Source organism: Phaseolus vulgaris, chromosome 11 (assembly GCF_000499845.2).
Source record: "Phaseolus vulgaris cultivar G19833 chromosome 11, P. vulgaris v2.0, whole genome shotgun sequence".
NCBI lineage: Eukaryota > Viridiplantae > Streptophyta > Magnoliopsida > Fabales > Fabaceae > Phaseolus > Phaseolus vulgaris.
The window spans coordinates 51,636,433-51,656,022 of NC_023749.2; the positions used below are offsets into that span (position 1 = coordinate 51,636,433).

Sequence of the window (19,590 nt, forward strand, 5' to 3'; positions counted from 1 at the left end):
AGTTTATTAGTTGATATATTAACTTTTAATGTGTTTTTTTTAGCTGTGCAGGGTTTTTTTTCATGATATTAAAATAATATTTATAGTAATCATATATCATTTAATCTTTCTATAATAATCTAACATTATATGTATTTTCTTTGCAAAAAAAGTTATATTTTGGTATATTACACATATTTAAGATGACAGAGTGCATGTTTAGTTCTAAAACCATAATAAAAACAACTTAGCGAACTCTGCAAGCTAGTTAAATAACTTAAAAGATAATTTTCTTTCACTCTTAATTTTTATATTTAATTTTGATTGGCCAGACTAAATGCAGGGTTAACATAACTTTTATATATTACTTATTTAGGTTTTAAGTAACTCATAATTTTGGATAGTTTCATTTGAGTTTGTTTCAAACTTTTCGTCCAAAATATTTCTATTAATTTTGTTTAAGTATCATGTGTCTGATATCCTATCATTTGTAATATCCTCTACTTTAAGCTAGAGGATTTTAAGACTTTTAATATAAACTGTATATTCAAGAAATATAATCACAAATATATTAATCATCATATTTTGTCCATTACATTCTATTAAACAATCAAGTTTCTATAATAAATCATATTCAATACCACTCATGCCAGAAATCTACTAACATCAATACATAGAAACTTGATTTTACTTCCGGAAAACTCACGGTTAAATTTAACTCAGAGATATGCATCATGTCATATTGTCTTCATTGTGCTATCTCTTCACACCTTTTTTCCACCCTAGACAAATATACTTTTTTCGGATCAATGACATGTTTGGTACTTCAACAATGATACCACCATCTCCATTTCTTCTGGTTCCATCCATACATTCTTATTGACCCACAATGTCTTCATACTGGTCTGATATTCCAACTAAGGACAAACAATGGGATGACAATAACCCACCTTGGTCGCCTCTTAATCCATTTATCCAACAAGATCTACAAAGACGACATTCGAGACAACAACAAAGGTTCCAGTGTGACATAGGATCTCATAGATAGTTTGTTCCTCGTTAGGTTAAAACAATTACGCTATTGTTGAAATTAACTTGTCGTGTTCAGTCATTTTACTAAATGTCATTTTATTTACTCTTACTTTTTTTCATACATCTAAACAAATATGCATAGAAAACATCAATATAAACACCAATTACACATATATCATATATCCAGTTGGCTTTTTGGAGAATTTTTGTATATCATCCAAGAGATCCTCTGCATCAAGGACACCATCTCTGATATATGACAACGTTCCAAGTGACATAATCATCTAATAAAAATAATAAATTAGGAAAATGGACAATAATCAAGTGGAGTGGGTTCTGATAATTTTGCAGAATAAAAAAAATGTGTTTTCACATTTCTTCTATTTACGTCTTTGCTTTGCCGGCCTTCAGATGTATATTAAAGGCAGTTTAATGGATATAGTCAAATTTGGTGGCTAACTAATCAATAAACAAACCCAAACAACCATCAAATACTTACCAATGAATAATATTGTATTTCCATTTGTGGTTTGAATTTGTTGCCAATTTGCATAACCATCGCTGTTGAAGCCAATAGCTAATGATATATGAGGCAAGGGGAAATAAACAAAAACAAATACTGATTTTTATTATTTGTACAGAATGCTATTCATTCATTTGAGTCCTTATTACTATCAACTTCCACTTTGTGCTTCTGCTTGTAAATTGATTGCAAACAAAGAGTTGAGTAATCAATAAGTAGAAAATATCAAGTTCAGCTTTTTTAAAATGATATGGAGTCTGAAAGTTACTCCTGCTGCACATTTTGTGTGGAGATTGAGTCTTAACAGTGTGGCTAATAGGGAAAATCTTAGGCACAGATCTGTTGTACCCACTTCCTCTTTTTGTGTGCTTGTTCAATGCAATTACAATTTCAAATGTGTATCCCATTCCTTACTCCTTGATTCATCCCTTGATTTATCTAATACATTTTGGAATTTGTATCCTATCCATTAGTTGTTCAGTATGAAAACTTGCTAACTTCTAATACTATTATACTTACGCAACACGAGTACACTTTTCTTCCATAACAACTTTCATGGTACTTTGCTGTAGAAGTCATTGAATTTCCTAGCATATTGATTCGACATTATGGAGAATAATGTTTAGTTTTTGGTTAGACTTGCAACACGTCATTTACTTTTTGTTCCCCATTTTCATATGGTAGGACTGAATCTAAACTCCTTATGGACATTGTTTGAGACATTTTGAGAAAACTGACTACTGTTGTCCTTCTTCACCTATTCCTGTATTTGGCTTCCCCAAAAAAATTATGATTTTTGGAGTGCTAAACTGACGATATTCTTTTATTCTTAAGATTTCAGAGAAATTGTAGAAGATGACTTCATTGAACCCACATACATTTATGCATTAACAGTTGCTCCTGAGAAGTTTAAGGAAGGAGAATAAGTATAAAGGTTAAATGGCATTATAGAATTTCAGTTAATAAATATGAATGAATATGAAATTCTTAAAGACTACGATTTTAGAATTAAAAAATTAGTTACTCATTAGAATATACGGGAAAATCCACCATATCTCACCTTATTCTTTACCATAGCAAAACTTTGATGCTTCAGAATATTCATTCCAATTTGAAAAGTTAAGTTCAGAGATAGATTTCCTGTTGACAAGTTTGTGATTTTTGTCAAACATCTTAAGGCAATTATCCTCCATTGTCATGACAAATCCTTTATGCAGCAGGTGGCCTAAACTCAACAGGTTTGTCTTTGCCATCTTTGCCTCTAAAAAATAACTCTGCAATGCCTTTTGCGATGAGACTGCTCTAATAATCACAAGACCAACTCTTCTCTGTGATAAATCATTCAAACTAATGAACCATTCCTCTTTTCTTGTCATATAAGTAGAACAGCCAGGACCTAAGTAAAATGAAGTGTCAATTGAGGATTTAATGTTAGTGGTTACCATGAGCATCACAACTTTAGAATCTGATTCTTCATCTTGAGCCAAATTCGCACGGTTGATAGGCTTGTTCTTGGCACCTTCTCCATATGATACTCTTTTTCCTAATGACCAAGTTTTTAACAGTTATGCTCACTTTTCTCTTGTCAAATTTATACTCCTTACTATTGTTAGAGTTGTTGTCTTGCTTTTGTGATTGATAATTTTTATTTCCTTTAAAAGAATCACTAGTTTCACTAGATGTGTGATCTTGTTGTTCTGGTTAAAACTTGATTTGTTTCCTACCCAGGATCCTTTGCCTTTTCCCTTGTAATTTGATCGTGCTTGAAGTTTCAGTTCTTGAGTAGATATTCTCTCATTGATTCTGTTCTGATATCATATTCCTCAATGGAGTATTGCAGTTTGTTCAATCTCCACAGCATCTAACTCCTCTGACTTCTCGGTTGCAATATCTATATGATCAAATTATGATGGCAAAGTCGTCAATAAATATAGCACTTGCTGATATCAAATCTGCTCCTTGCAGACCCTCGTAGCATTGATCCGTTCTTGAACCATGTTAATGTAATCTACAATGGATTCTTTCTTCTCCATGCTTAGCAGTTCATAATGCCTTCTTAATGTATGCACCTTAACCTTACTCTTTTTTTTTTCTCTATCACCTTATGTTGTTGTTAGAATCTGCTGTGCTTTCTTTGAGGTAGAACCTTGGAAATCTTCTGGAATATCTTTGAATTGATACATTGGTAAATGAGCATGCATTGATATCAAGTTTTTGTTGTTGTCTGAACATTTATTGATGTTTTAATAAATAAAAACAATGAACAAAACATAACTTCGTTCTTCTTTTCTCATTTCCTATCTGGTTTCTGTCAATATAAAATGTGGAAAACTTCCAAAGATGGAGAAGAGATGTGATGTATTCATATCTCGCATGCTGAACATAAGAGGGTAAAGATTTGGGTTTATAAGATTTCAAGGAGTCATGAATTCGAATCGAGAAGCAACTAGATAATATAAGGATAGGGAATATGAAGCTTTATGTGAATAAACCAAGATATAGCTGCTATGGTACTATCTACACAAAACCAATTGGAAGATACAAGGAAGAGAAAGAACGTATACAAGAGAGAAGGAGGCATAACGAACATATGCAGAAGCTGTGAAAGAAGGAAGTAAGTTAGAGAATTCAAATGAAACTTGGAGAGGTATGGAGAAAATCTAAAAGAAAGTTTGATGTTAAATGGTATCAGTTTTATACAGTTGAGATATTTGGGTGATAATGAAGTTCTCATATCATATCAAATGAAGGCTACGAAAGAGAACTATGAGTGGCTATCCACATCTTGGAATGAATAACTACATGGAATGAAAATACAGTGGTGGGAAATAGAAGAGTGTGAGTAAGATGTTGGGTAATTCTGATATCAGTGTTGCATACAGTATTTTAGAAGAGTGGGGAAGGTTAGATATACATACTAGTGAGTTTCATATATATACATACATACTAGTTTGAATCTCACTTCCTGAATTAAGCAAGCATAACATTGCCTAAAACAAGTGTCATTATGCAGGCCGTTTACTGGTTACAGCAATATTTGAATGCTTAGATATTACATGTAATACTTACCAAATGAACTTTGGAGAATGAATTAAAGTAGAAAGATTGGTACAATATGTTTGAAGGAAATATAGTGTTATTCTAAGTTACTTTGAAATGAATTTTGAGTTCCCTCTTTCTCTGTTTTGTAGGCAATTAGGTAAGGTTACGTCTGCTCTGCTGCTGTCTCTGAATTTGAACAACACAGGATACTTAAATCAATTACTATAATTTATTAAGTATATAAATGTGATAGGCTAATGTCATATATTAAGCATCTAAAATTTATTTAACCTACTTTATTATTTTATATTAATACAACATTCAATAGAAAAATTACATCCTAGAAAATTACTTAAATAAGGAGATAGGGAAAGTGGATCACAAATTTCAATGTCAACATCTTTATGTTATTTACTAATTCAATTTAATATATAACCATTAATAAGGATTGATTTTCTAACTGTGTTTTTCTTTTAATATTCTTTTACCTCTTTTTACCCTTTTTGATTAAACAATTTTTTAATTTCCATACACTCTTAATCATGAATAAAAGTTAAAAATGTTTTTATTATATAATTATGAGAATTAATAAAAAAATTATTATTTTATGCATACTGTTCTTTGCAACACATATTTATTATCTTTGGTATCCACATTTTTTCTGAATTAAGTTTTTAGCTTTCATGAGGAAACTACCTGAGTAATTGCAATAAAAAGATGAAAGCATTTGTGCTAACGACGAAACTTTACAGTAGTAATTGTAGTGTTAAAAGGAAAAGGAATGAATTGTTAAAAGATATAGCAGGAATACACATTCTAAACAAATATATCACTGTTCAAAACAAACAACATCATTGCGGTATATACAGTCTTCGAATGTGCTTAATCTTTTCCCAGTCTTCGCCTCTTTCTCTTTGGCAACGCGGTTGCAGCAAAGGACAATCACGAATATCAAGACTTGAAATTGATTTGGGAAGACCCTCCTCCGGTAAGCGTTGGAGGTTGAAGCAATTTATAAGATTCAAATTCAGAAGGGATGAGAGTTGATGGAGACCCTTGTAGTCCAGTTTTTCTAGATTTGGACAATCAGAGATGATTAGAGAAGTAAGAGAGAGTGGAAGCAAACCTTCATCTGGAAAACATTCTGCATCTACTTTTTGAATCCACAATCTTTCCAAAGAAGAACTGTCTGTGAAAGCTCCTTTCAGTGAGCCAACAAGTCTAGAGCAATTACTGATTCTCAGACGCTTGAGATTTGATGGGAAACCTCTGTCAGGTAACGACTTAAGTCTTGGACAATCTTTTATTGTGAAATTCCGGAGATTTGATGGGAAACCTCCGTGAGGGAAGGACTCAAGTACTGAACAACCTCCTATTGTCAAAGTATGTAGATTTGATGGGAAACCTCCGTTAGGGAAGGACTCAAGTACTGAACAACCTTCTATTGTCAGACTTTGGAGATTTGATGGGAAAGATATATCAGGGAATGACTCAAGTTTTGGATAGTCTTTTATTGTCAGCACTTCTAGATTTGATGGCAAACCTCCTCCAGGAAACAACTCTAGTCTTGGGCAGTCTTCTATCCATAACCTCTTGAGAGATGGAAGCAACATATTCATGTTTCTAGGCAATGATTCAAATTTAGGACAATTCTTGAGTGTTAGCTCTTCTAGATGATTATGAATGGGACTCTGTGAAATCATTTGTAGATTACCAAACCCCCCGAGATGAAGCGTCCTAAGGGTTGGGAAAAAATCCAATGGAAAGGTACATAGAGAGACACAATCATCACTGATTGACTTAAGGGGTGAATAAATCTCTAAGTGTTCAAAAGTGTGGGACCCAACAATTTCCAACAATGATGTTTCCATTGTGAGACTTTTCAATGTAGCCCACTTCAGCTGCAACTTTCCACAGTGACATAGTTGTAAATCTAGAGCCATGGTAGCCATGGTAGCGGAAGCCTCAAGTTGTTGGCAGTCTTCAATTTGTAGTCTTTCCAGAGGAACAACTTGCTCTGGCAGCTGTCCTTTCAGCTTCGGACAATTTCTTATGGAAAGTTGTCGTAGACATGGAAAAGCACTTGTCACAGCTTGGCAGTCCCACTCTTCCCATCGACTCATATGGGAGAACTCCAATGTTTCAAGGGATTTAAATGAAGATGAGTTGTTCCCATGAAAATCACCATCAATACTAACTATCCCATCAAGTTTTCTAATCACCAACTTCCTAAGAAATGGCAAAAGTCCAAGAGGAGGTAAACGTTGGCAAGATTCACATTGCACCAACCCTAAGGACACCATATTCCACAATGAATTTTCTAGTAACCAATTTGGAAATCGTTTCCCACCATAGCCACTGATAAACAACTTCTTTAAGTTTTTGGAAGGTTGTAGATTCTCAATTATGTCCTCTTCTTTTTTTAAATCAACAGACTTTTGATTCCCCTCCCATAGCAACTCCAGCGAAACAAGGTGTGTTTTATTCTTCAAATCTGCTTCTAATGCATCCAGGGAATTCTCAATATTCTGAAGCTTTAGAATTGATAGACTTCCATCAAGGTTCAACTCTCTTAGCTGTTGAACACCCAACTCCCTGCCATGGCCAACATAAAAGAAATCCATTACTACTTTAAGATTCTTCAGTTTTCCCAAATGCGGTGGCATCTTTGTCACTCTAAACCCTTTAAATTCTAGCCGACACAAATTGGTAAGTAAATGCAAATTTGAGGGCAACTCCTCCAAATTTGTACAGTAGTTCAACTTCAGTATTTGCAAGTGGGAGAGTAAACATATTTTTTCAGTTAGTCTTTTTATTGCAGTATGGGTGAGGTCTAAGGAACGAAGATGTTGAAGATTAGCAACAGAGTCAGGTATGTCTTGAAGGTCAGAACAATAAGACAGAGATAAGATACGTATGAACTTAAACTTGGAAAACAATTCATGTATCGGCATTTTGATCTTCCACCTCCATAAAAACTTCAGGCTACTAGCTTTTGGCATAAATGTACGTAACCTTTTTGTATTACATAAAGTTCCAAACACATCAAAATATTTATTGTATCCAAGTTCAAATGAAAAATGACGAGTTATTTTTTGTATCTTTTCTGTTTGATCAAGTTCGCACCTGAAGTATAGGCCTCCAGCGACATATTTTGCCAAATCATGTAGAAGGTCATGCATGATAAATACTTCTTCGTTTTCACTTGATGGTTGAAAGAAGGACCTTGATAGTAAATCATTGAAGTATTGTTGGCAAACTTCTTCTGAAGTCTTACTATGTGAACGACACTGGGCAAAATTTTCAGTCATCCACAACTTAATCAAATCCTCCTTTTTAAACTCATAATCTTTGGGGAATAGGGCACAGTAGGCAAAGCATACCTTGAGATGGGAAGGAAGGTGGATATAGCTCAATGCTAAAGCAGGAATAATATCACAACGCTCTTTTGAAAATTCCCATATTTCGCTTCGGAACACAGTTTGCCATTCTGAAAAAGATGATTTGTTGTACAATAGACTACCCATTGTTTTTAAGGCGAGAGGTAGTCCTTTACATTTTTTAACAATCTTCATGCCAATCTCCCTACACTCTTGATTTGGTTGAGTACCATCATCTCGGAATGCATGTTTAGCAAACAACTTCCAACAATCATCTTCTTGTAATTGTTGTAGGGAGTATTCTTCTGACCACATGGTAGAAGCAACTTCCTTACTACGCGTGGTGACAAGAATCTTACTCCCTTGGGCCCCTAAAAGAAGGGGTTTCCGCACTTCCTCCCATTTAGGTTGGTTTTCATTCCAAACATCATCCAAAATAAGAAGAAACTTTTTCCCTAACAGTTTTTCTTTCAATCTTCTGTGAACCATCTCTGTATCTCTACTGTCATCAGTAGATGTAGTAACATCCTCAAGAATTGCTTTTGATACCTTGAAAACATCAAATTCATCTGAAACACAAACCCAAGCTTTGACATCAAATTTAGCCTCATCCGTCCTTGGGTCATTGAATACATTTTGAGCAAGAGTGGTCTTACCCACCCCTCCCATTCCCACAATAGAAAGTATAGATAGGTTGTTGTGAGTGTCAGATGTGAGCCAGTTACAGACAAATTGTTTGTCATCTTCTCTGCCATAGATCTCACTATCGTTTGGCAAATATGTTGATGATAATTTACTACCGGATCTGACCCCAACAGTATCAGCCTTTTTCAAACCTAGAACATGGCTGTGGGTTGCAAGATCTTCTAAGTCTTCAATGACTTGTTCTATCCTTGTTTCAATTTCATTTTCTTTAAAGAAACTGACAAAAGAAGATTTGAGGGAATTCAGTACCTTTTTAGCAGTACTCTGGGACTGAGCTTCCACTTGGCTTTTGGAAAGTGCAAAATCTATTTCATCCAAGAGATCCTCTGCATCAAACACCACACCCTTGGCTGCGAGAATCCAATCTCTGACACGTGGATCTGTGAATTGTTTTTGTTCTGCATCATCTGCCACAACATCAACTTCTAGGAGCTTCACCTTCAAGATGCTTAGCTGCTTCTTGTTGGCTTTTTTTCCACGAAATATGTCTCCAAAACGAGAAGCCAAATTGTCAATAGTGGTCTCAAGGAAGGTGGAGACAAGAGCATTGGTAATGAATTCAGCAGCCATGGTAGAAAATGTGAATGGAAAAGAGTGAGTGGAGAGATCTGAGTGATGATGAGATGAGTAGTAAGAAGTGTTTTTCTATGAATGATTGTTTAACTTGGATTGTAGATGCACTAATCACATGACCAAACATAACAATATCTTTAGGGATATTGATGACTTTGTCAAAGTTAAAATTGATTGGTGAATGGTTTTCACATTTATTCTATTTACGTCATTGCTTTGCCGGCTTTCAGATATATATTAAAGCCAGTTTAATTAATATAGTCATATTTGGTGGCTAACTAATCAATAAACAATCGCAAACAACCATGAAAACAAAATATAACTATTAAAATACTATAGGTTTAAAATACTATTAAAATATAGGATATAGTATAAAAAAATATAACCAAAATACTCATATCATAATTTGGTTTAAAGCCATCTATTAGAATAAATGATATAAAATAATTGCTTCGAATTATAGTGTCCTTCATATTTTGAGCCACATTATTTTGTACTTGTCCAATTAACCTTAAAGCACAAGAGAAATATCTGTTAGAAATTGGAAAATGAAGAGTTAATAATGTTTATATGCATTGTACTTAGCTATTTTGCAAGAAAGCTCAAGAGAAATGAGAGTTGATAATCTGTTAGAGCCTTCAGAAAATGAGACATTTGATGCCTCAAAATACCTCAATTTCCAACAAAATGACCAACAAGAGTGATGTGGGGTCTGATGAAATTTTCTTAGTCTTTTTATTGGGCTGCAGTTTGTATAAGGCCCATGTTGGGCTGCAGATAGTCAAAGGCTTTTTTTCTCTTTACACCTGTAATATAAGTATGCAGCCTTATCCCAAAAAGTTGTTTGACCATTTCTAAAATTCAAAACCAAGACCTTGACTACCGGTTCCCAGAATTGTACCTTCCTTGGGTTACCTCCTACTTCTAACCCCAAGTACTTGAAAGGCATCCTCATTGTCACTACAAGAAAATCATGAAATAGAAACCAATTTATAGAAACCAAAATAATTAGTTGCAATAATAACTAAATTAGAGACCATTTTAGAAACTAAAAAGAAATTTGGTTTCTAAATTAGTTTCTATTATTTACTATTATTGTTAAATAGTTTCTAAATTGGTATCTAATTAGCAACCAAGGTTTTAGAGACTAAATTTAGAAACTAAATAATTGGTATCTAAAACCTTAGTTGCTAATTAGATACCAATTTAGAAACTATTTAACAATAATAGAAAATAATAGAAACTAATTTAGAAACCAATTTTTTTGTTAGTTTCTAAAATGGTCTTTATTTTAGTTCCTATTGTAACTAATTATTTTGGTCTCTAAAAATTGGTTTCTATTTCATGATTTTCTTGTAGTGTGTGTTGCAATTAAGAGTCTTGGCGTAGGTTTCCAAGGTAAACCTATCAACATTTATCCCAGCCAATTTTGATTTGTGGAAGTTGATTTTCAAACCAGAAACTAGTTCGAAGCATCTAACAATCGTCTTTATAATGAATACATTAAGGAAAGAATCCTCACACAAGAAGAGAGTGTCATCTGCAAATTGAAACATGCTACATACAATTTCCCTCCTTCCCACCTTCACACCTGTTAGCATATTTTGCTTAGACGCTTGTCTCACTAAACCAGCTAAACCTTCAGCAACCACAAGAAACAAGAAAGGCGCCATAGGATCACCCTGCCTTAATCCTCTTGACGATTTGAATTCCTCTGTTGGGCTTCCATTAACGAGCACTGAGATGGAGGACGATTCCAAGCATCCTCTAACCCACCTCACCCATTTGCTATGAAAGCCTAGCCTCTGCAACATATCAAATAAGAAGTCTCACCTTACCGAATCGTAAGCCTTCTCGTAGTCCACCTTGAAGCAAAGAGCACTCCTACGATTCCTCCTAACCTCCTCCACCACCTCATTTTCCACGAGCACGTTGTCTAGCATTCCTCTATTCCTCAGAAAGGTAGATTGGTTTTCGTCGATAATCAAATGAAGAACATCCTTCATACGGCCATCTAAGACCTTAGTCACGATCTTATAGAACATACCTACAAGGGATATAGGCCTGAATTGATCCAGTGAAAGAGGGTCACACACTTTAGGTACCAAAGCAATGAAGGAAGCATTACAGCCTTTTGGTATAACCCCAGTATCTTGGAACAGGTTTACAGCTTCCATAACATCAGATTTAAGGACATCCCAGCAGTCCCAGCAGCTTCTATATCTTGTGAGATTATAATGAATTTTTCCTTGGTTAGATACAAGTTTGAATCCATTGGTATGCTACAGGCTTAGCATTTTTCATTTATCATCCATCATCCATGTGTCTTCTTGAATGTTAGGAACATATTTTCTTTGAGATATGAATGAAACCAACATTGAATTCTGCCACTTATATACCTAGGAAACACTTCAAGTATCCAAGATATTTTATTTAGAACTTTTGATCAAGGTATTGTTTTAGTTGTACAATCCACTCCTTATCACTACCTGTGATAACAATGTCGTCCACGTGTACAATTCTTCATTGAGCATGGAAGGATGTGTCGTTTCTTGGCCATCCTAGAGTTCTCAAGGAACAAGATTACCATTTGCATCATTCGAATTTGTTAACTAAAGAAAAGAAATATCCGCTATGTTTCCAGAAGAAAGGATAGAAAAGCAGAGGGGTTGTCCTTGAACAATGTTGCAGAAGTAACAAATATATAACAAAACTGATTGGACAATCCCTCAAATTGTATGAATGAATCTCCAAGTGTCGAATGGAATTGTCAGGTTTGACTTTCAGATTCAGCTTTTACTTCGCTTTTGGATAGTTCATTTTGTATTTCATCCAAAAGATCTCTCACATGTTGATAGCGAAACAGCTTCTGATCAAGGATAATGAATTGAATTAGAAAGATTGGTGTAAATTATGGTGAGGGAAACATATTATGGAATATATTGTTGTTCTATGTTAGTGTAAAATGAATTCTCAGTACCCTCTTTCTCTGTTTTGGAGGCAATTATGCAAGGGTTGAGAGAAAAAGATAAAATGAAGTGCCTATGATTTTTGGTTAATGTGTACCTTGTTCAACACAAATTTAAAGTTTAATGAATCTAGTCATATTTGGTGGCTAACTAATCAATAAATAAACCCAAGCAACCTTCAAAACAACAAATTAGACAACTCAATAGAGGATAACAAACTGCAATCAAACTAGTTAAATAGTTCTTTTTTTTTCTTTTCCATCCTTTTGATTACATATTTATATTGTTATGACAGTTATTCTGTGTTTATCTCCTTGTGTATTGGTTACTTATTTATATTTTGGTTGCTTCCACTTAATGCATCAGATTCAATTATTGATCTGATTGATCAGTTTATTTTTCCATTTGGAAAGTTAGTTTCATATATAAAGTGCCATTATGCAGGCTGTTTATTGCTTCCTGCAACATTTGAATGCTATGAACATGTTTCAGAAGCAGAGATACCTGAATAATCCAAAAGTTGGTGTATGAGTTTCTCTGTTTATACAAAGTAGGAGACTGTAAATTGAAAAGAGAAAACACCAACTTTAGTTACTACTTTTATTCTCCCAAAGTTGAGGCATTTGATTCTTCATATAGATAATGGTTAAAAGAAACAAAAAATGTAAGGCTGGCAACAGAGTGATTATAATACTCCTTCTCTGTGAAATCAGCAGCAGCTTCTCTTACATAGTGATTCATGACTCTAAACCTAAACCAAACCAAAATCCTTGGGAGAAATTAATGAGGCAGAACATTATTTTCTTCAGGTGAAGTCAATTTGAACTAGAAATGCTCATATTTTATCTGGCATCTAAACAACCAAAAATTTGTTTTAGATCAGACCAATCGGTGAACAACTATTTTACAGTTGACTAATGCAACCAACCATAGTTGAACAGATAATAATTAAATACTGATATATTTTAATGTTACATATTAATAGATAGCTCGTAACATAATGAATTAGAAGTACAAAAGGGAAAACGAGAATGAATTAAATTAGAAAGATTGCTACAGTATGTTTGAAGGAAATATATTAATGAAATCTACTGTTCTGCTAAGTTTACTTTGAATAGCGATTGTATCCAAGTTTAAATTAAAAATGACGAGTTACTTTCTCAATATTTTCTGTTTGATCAAGTTCGCACCTAAAGTATAGGCCTCCACCTACATAATTTGCCAAATCAAGTAGAAGATCATGCATGACAAATACTTCTTTATTTTTATCTGATTGTTGGAAGACAGACCTTGATAGTACATCATTGAAGTGTTGCATGTCAAATACTTTTTTATTTTCATCTAATGGTTGGAAGAAGGACCTTGATAGTAGATCATTGAAGTACTGTTGGCAAACTTCTTCTGGAGTCCTACTATGTTGATGACACTGGGTGAAATTTTCAGTCATCCACAACTGAATTAAACTCTCCTTTTTAAACTCATAATCCTTGGGGAATAGGGCACAATAAGCAAAGCATACCTTCAGATGGGATGGAAGGTGGATATAACTCAAAGCTAAAGAAGGAATAATACCGCAACACTCATTTGAAAATTCCCATATTTCGCTTTGGAACACAGTTTTCCATTCTAAAATAGATGATTTGTTGTATAATAGACTTCCCATTGTTTTCAAGGCAAGAGGTAGTCCTTTACATTTTTTAACAATCTTCATGCCAATCTTCCTGCACTTTGGATCTAGTTGAGTATCATCATCTTGGAATGCATGTTTAGCAAACAACTTCCAACAATCATCTTCCTGTAATTGCTTTAGGGAGTGGTCTTTTGACCGCATTGTGGAAGCAACTTCCTTACTACGTGTAGTCACAAGAATCCTACTCCCTTGGACTCCTAGAACAAGGGGCTTCTGCACTTCTTCCCACTTAGTTTTGTTTTCATTCCAAACATCATCCAAAACAATAAGAAATTTCTTCCCCGTCAATTTTTCTCCCAATCTTCTGTGAACCATCTCCATGTCTCTACTATCATCCGTTGATTTAGTAACTGCCTCAAGAATTGCTCTTGATATCTTGAAAACATCAAATTCATCTGAAACAAATTCCCAGGCTTTGACGACAAATTTAGCCTCATCCACCTTTGGGTCATTGAATACATGTTGAGCAAGAGTGGTCTTACCCACTCCGCCCATTCCCACGACAGAGAGTATTGATGGCTGGTTACTATTGTTTTTGTTAGATGTCATCCAGTCAAAGACCAGTTCTTTATCATCATCTCTGCCATAAATATCAGTTCCAACAACCAAAGATGTTGTTTGTGGTTTCTGTGGCAGTTCTTTTGATATTCTTTTACCTCCTTTTACCCTTTGCATTCTTCTTTTGATTAAACAATTTTTTAATTTCCATACACTCTTAATCATGAATAAAAATTAAAAATGTTCTTATTATATAATTATGACAATTAATAAAAAAAATTATTTTATGCGTACTTTATTGTAGTGTTAAAAGGAAAGCATTTGCACTGAGGGCGAAACTTTGCACTATTGTAGTGTTAAAAGGAAAAGGAATGAATTGTTAAAAGTATAGCAGGAATAGCAGCAAAAGATGAAGAGGAAAGTAGTTGATACACATTCTTAACAAAAACAAAATAAGTACTCCAACAAATGCATCATTGTTCAAAACAAACAACATCATTACCATATATACAAATTTGTAATGTGCACAATCTTTTCCCAGTCTTCGCCTTCTTCTCTCACGCAACGCGGTAGCAGTAAAGGACAACCACCAATATGAAGAGTTGAAATTGATTTGGGAAGACCCTCCTCCGGTAAGCATTGGAGATTGGGGCACTTGTTAAGATTCAACTTCTGAAGGGATGAGAGTTGATGGAGACCCTTGTAGTCCAATTTTTCTAGATTTGGACAATCATAGATGATTAGAGAAGTAAGAGAGGGTGGAAGCAAACCTTCATCTGGAAAACATTTTGCATCTACTCCATGAATTCTCAAGGTTTTCAAAGAAGGACTGTCTGTGAAAGCTCCTTTCAGTGAGCCAACAAGTCTAGAGCAATTTATGATTGTCAGATCCTTGAGTTCTGATGGGAAACCTTTGTCAGGGAACGTCTTTAGTCCTGGACAGTCTCTTATGGATAACTTCCTCAAAGATGGAAGCAACATATGCATGCTTCCAGGCAATGATTCTAATTTAGGACAATTCTTGAGTGTCACCTCTTCTAGATGATTATGAATCTGATTGTGTGAAATCATCTCTAGATTACCCAACCCACAGAGATAAAGTGTCCTGAGTGTTGGAAACATATCCAGTGAAAAATTTCGTAGAGTGACACAATCATCATTGATTGACTCCAGGGATGAAATAAGCATCAAGTATTCAAGAGTGTCGGACGACCTAACCGTTTCCAGCAATGATGTTGTCATTGTGAGGCTTTTCATTGTACCCCACTCTAACTGCAACTTTCCACAGTCACGTAGTTTTAATTCTAGAGCCCTAGGAGCGGATGCCTCAAGTTGTTGGCAGTCTTCAATTTCTAGTGTTTCCAAAGGAACAACTTTCTCTGGCAGCTGTCCTTTCAGCTTTGGACAATTTGTTATGGAAAGCTTTCGTAGACATGGAAAAGCACCTATCACAGCTTGGCACTCCCACTCTTCCCATTGACACATATGGGAGAACTCCAATGTTTCAAGGGATTTAAATGAAGAAGAGTTGTTCCCATGAAAATCACCATCAATACTAACTATCCCATCAAGTTTTCTAATCTCCAAGACCTTCAGAAATGGCAACAGTCCAAGGGGAGGTAAAAGTTGGCAATATTGACATCCCGTCAACTTTAAGGACACCATATTCCATAGTGAATTATCTAGTAACCAATTTGGAAATCGTTTCCCACCATAGCCAAAGATTGACAACTCCTTTAAGTTTCCAGAAGGTTGCAAATTCTCAATTACGTCCTCTTCTTTTTTTGAATCTATAGAGTTTTGATTCCTCTGCCATTGTAAGGTCAGCGCCACAAGGTGTGTTTTATTCTTCAAATCCGCTTCTAATGCATCCAGGGAATTCTCAACATTCTGCAGCCCCTTAATTGATAGACTTCCCTCAAGGTTGAGCTCTCTTAGTTGTTGAATGTCATCGTCAACATTAAAGGAACTCATTACTACTTTAAGATTCTTCATTTTTCCCAAATACGGTGGCATCTTTCTCACTTTCGTCAACATAAGTTCAAGGTGACACAAATTGGTGAGTAAATGCAAATTTGAGGGTAGTTCCTCCAAACATCTACAAGAGTTCAACTTGAGTATTAGCAAGTGGGAGAGTAAACATATCTTTTCATTTAGTCTTTTTATTGCAGTATGGGAGAGGTCTAAGGAACGGAGATACTCAAGATTGCCAATAGAGTCAGGTAACTCTAACTCTATAAGGTTAGAATAACGAGACATAGATAAAACACGTATGAACTTAAACTTGGAGAACAATTCATGTATAGACATTTTCATAACCCAACTCCACTGGTAATAATGTCGGTTGTTAGCATTGACACAAATGTACGTAACCTTTCTGTATTACATAAAGTTCCAAACCCATCAAAATATTTTTTGTATTTAAATTCAACTGAGAAATGACGATAGTAGATCATTGAAGTATTGTTGGCAAACTTCTTCTGGAGTCCTACTATGTTGACCATAGTGGGTGAAATTTTCAGTCATCCATAACAAAATCAAATCCTCCTTTTTAAACTCATAATCCTTGGGGAATAAGGCACAATTAGCATAGCATATCTTGAGATGGGAAGGAAGGTGGATATAGCTCAATGCTAAAGCGGGAATAATATCACAACGCTCTTTTGAAAATTCCCATATTTCACTTTGGAACACAGCTTTCCATTCTAAAATAGATGATTTGTTATATAACATACTTCCCATTGTTTTTAAGGCGAGAGGTAGTCCTTTACATTTTTTAACAATCTTCATGCCAATCTCCCTGCACTCTGGATTTAGTTGAGTATCATAATCTCGGAATGCATGTTTAGCAAACAACTTCCAACAATCATCTTCTTGTAATTGTTGTAGGGAGTATTCTTCTGACCACATGGTAGAAGCAACTTCCTTACTACGTGTGGTCACAAGAATCTTACTCCCTTGAGCTCCTAAAACAAGGGGTTTCCGTACTTCCTCCCACTTATTTTGGTTTTCGTTCCAAACATCATCCAAAACAAGAAGAAATTTCTTTCCCATCAATTCATCCTTCAATCTTGTGTGAACCATCTCTAGATCTTTACTATCATCAGTTGATTTAGTAACAGCCTCAATAATTGCTTTTGATATCTTGAAAACATCAAACTCATCTGAAACACAAACCCAGGCTTTTACAACAAATTTAGCCTCATCGACCTTTGGGTCATTGAATACATGTTGAGCAAGAGTGGTCTTGCCCACTCCACCCATTCCCACAACAGAAAGTATTGATGGTTGGTTACCATTGTTGATGTCAGAAGTCAGCCAGTCAATGATCAGTCTTTTATCATCATCTCTGCCATAGATATCAGCTCCAACAACCAACGATGTTGTTTGTGATTTCTGTGGCAGTTCATTACTCAACCCAGATCCAACACTGCCAGCTGTTTTCAATCCTAGATCACCCCTTTGGCTTGAGAGAAATTCTAAGCCGTCAAGGATTTGTTCCATCTTACACTCAATTTCCTTGTTAAGGGAACTAATAGTAATAGGAGAAGATTTGAAGAAATTGAGTACCTTGCAAGTACAGCCGGAGCTTTGAGATTCAGATTCAGCATCTTGTCTTTTGGAGAGCTTTTGTATATCATCCAAGAGATCCTCTGCATCAAGGATAGCATCTTTGACCTTAAGCAGCCAATTTCTGATATGAAGATCCATGAACTGCTTTCGCTCTGCATCATCAGCCAGAGAATGGATGGAGTGCAGCTTGATTTCCAACTTGTTGAGCAGCTTTTGATCAAGCTCTCTTGCATGAAAGAAATCGAGAATTTGAGGAGAAGCTAGCTTCTCGAATACAACCTGAAGGAAAGCAGAGAGAAGAGCACCACCAACAAGTTCTAAGGCCATGGTAGGAGAAAGATGAACTGCTGCTAGCTTTTGCCAATGACTCAGTGGTTCATTGAAAGATATTTTATCAACATTTTTGTTCTTCAATAGTTAGTCAAACTATAATTTTTTATTCTTCCCAACATCACAACCTGCAACAGCTGTATTGCACTCATGAATGAGTGGGTATTATTAAACTATTAACTAAGTAAGGGAATTAAATTTATTTAAGTTTTAAGTACCTCATAATTTTAAACAGTTTCATTTGTTTTTTTTACTAAAAACAGTACCTCATAATCTTAAGGATTTCATATAAACTGTAGAAGATGACTTCTGAATCACATACATTTCTGCATTAACATTTGCTCAGCCGAAGTTGAAGAAGAATAAAGATTAAATAGCATTATAAAGTTTGAGTTAATAAATATGAAATTATTAAAGAATAATAATTTAGAATTAAAGAATTAGTTAGTTGAATGACAATATACGGGAAAAATATTCTTAATATCAAAATTCTCAATAAAATTTTACTTTCTATTCTTCATAAATATAATGCAAATTTAAAGAAAAGTTTCATTGAAAAAAGAAAAGTAAAATATAAAAGTAAGATAAGGAAATAATAGAAATCATGTTCCAGATAATATAGATAATAAACATGAAATTGCAAATCAAGTTCTTTCAACAATGCTGAGTTATTTCTGTTGTCACTGTCAAAATTAACTATTTCTGTTGAACATCTGTTTTTCAGCTGCAAGATAGTTTACACAAGTTGGAACACAATAATCCTTTGAGCCATTTCCAACAGTTCTATCTACCTATTCAACTTAGACGAAAAGGAAATATGCTGTGGAAGGGTCTTTGGACAATGATTGTTTGGAGTTTATGGGAACAGAGAAACATAGTAATTTTTAAGGATGGAAAAGTAGATGCTGGAGAAGTTTTTTGGATGACCCAATTGAAAGTCTGAACTTGGTTGAAATATAAGATCCCTATACGGATTGGTAGCAATGTCCACTAGAGTGTATTAGAACTTTAAGGTAAATCTTGTGATGTACCTTAAGATGCAGCAAATTAAACTTTTACACAAGTCAGGCATAGAACTTTAAGGACTCCAAAGTTGTGTGCATGGACACAGGATTTTATCTGGGTGCAATTGTTGCAAATAAATCAAAGGTGTCCAATCTTCATTCAAGAACTGGATGCAGATGAAGAAACTAGTTTTGGCAAGGAAAAGTAGCTACAGAAGAGCATAATTATAGGCCTTGAATGGAAAATCTGCAGAAATGGAAACTCTATTTAAACTTGTTTAAACATACTTAT

General features: G+C 34.7%; 2 protein-coding genes, 1 long non-coding RNA gene and 1 pseudogene across 3 annotated transcripts; 1 reads left to right on the plus strand and 3 right to left on the minus strand.

Moving 5' to 3' along the window:
* The first annotated feature begins 2,455 nt into the window (after window positions 1–2,455).
* Window positions 2,456–3,744, plus strand: LOC137823833 (uncharacterized). The gene is made up of 2 exons (XR_011083168.1): window positions 2,456–2,772; window positions 3,375–3,744. It is a non-coding gene; the product is annotated as an uncharacterized lncRNA (long non-coding RNA).
* A 1,558-nt stretch (window positions 3,745–5,302) lies between these two features.
* On the minus strand, window positions 5,303–9,433 carry LOC137823826 (putative disease resistance RPP13-like protein 1). Its single transcript, XM_068629115.1, has one exon. The coding sequence runs from the start codon at window positions 9,229–9,231 to the stop codon at window positions 5,428–5,430; it is 3,804 nt and encodes a 1,267-aa protein (XP_068485216.1). The 5' UTR covers window positions 9,232–9,433; the 3' UTR covers window positions 5,303–5,427.
* A 3,902-nt stretch (window positions 9,434–13,335) lies between these two features.
* Window positions 13,336–14,561, minus strand: LOC137828502 (putative disease resistance RPP13-like protein 1). Its single transcript, XM_068635111.1, has one exon. The coding sequence runs from the start codon at window positions 14,440–14,442 to the stop codon at window positions 13,342–13,344; it is 1,101 nt and encodes a 366-aa protein (XP_068491212.1). The 5' UTR covers window positions 14,443–14,561; the 3' UTR covers window positions 13,336–13,341.
* Window positions 14,562–14,801: 240 nt separating this feature from the next.
* Window positions 14,802–18,357, minus strand: LOC137828490 (putative disease resistance RPP13-like protein 1; annotated as a pseudogene).
* Window positions 18,358–19,590: the final 1,233 nt, after the last annotated feature.

What these genes read in the sequence shown, in the direction of transcription:
- LOC137828502 (XM_068635111.1), bottom strand. Translation starts at nt 14,442, where the DNA reads ATGACATCTAACAAAAACAATAGTAACCAGCCATCAATACTCTCTGTC.
- LOC137823826 (XM_068629115.1), bottom strand. Translation starts at nt 9,231, where the DNA reads ATGGCTGCTGAATTCATTACCAATGCTCTTGTCTCCACCTTCCTTGAG.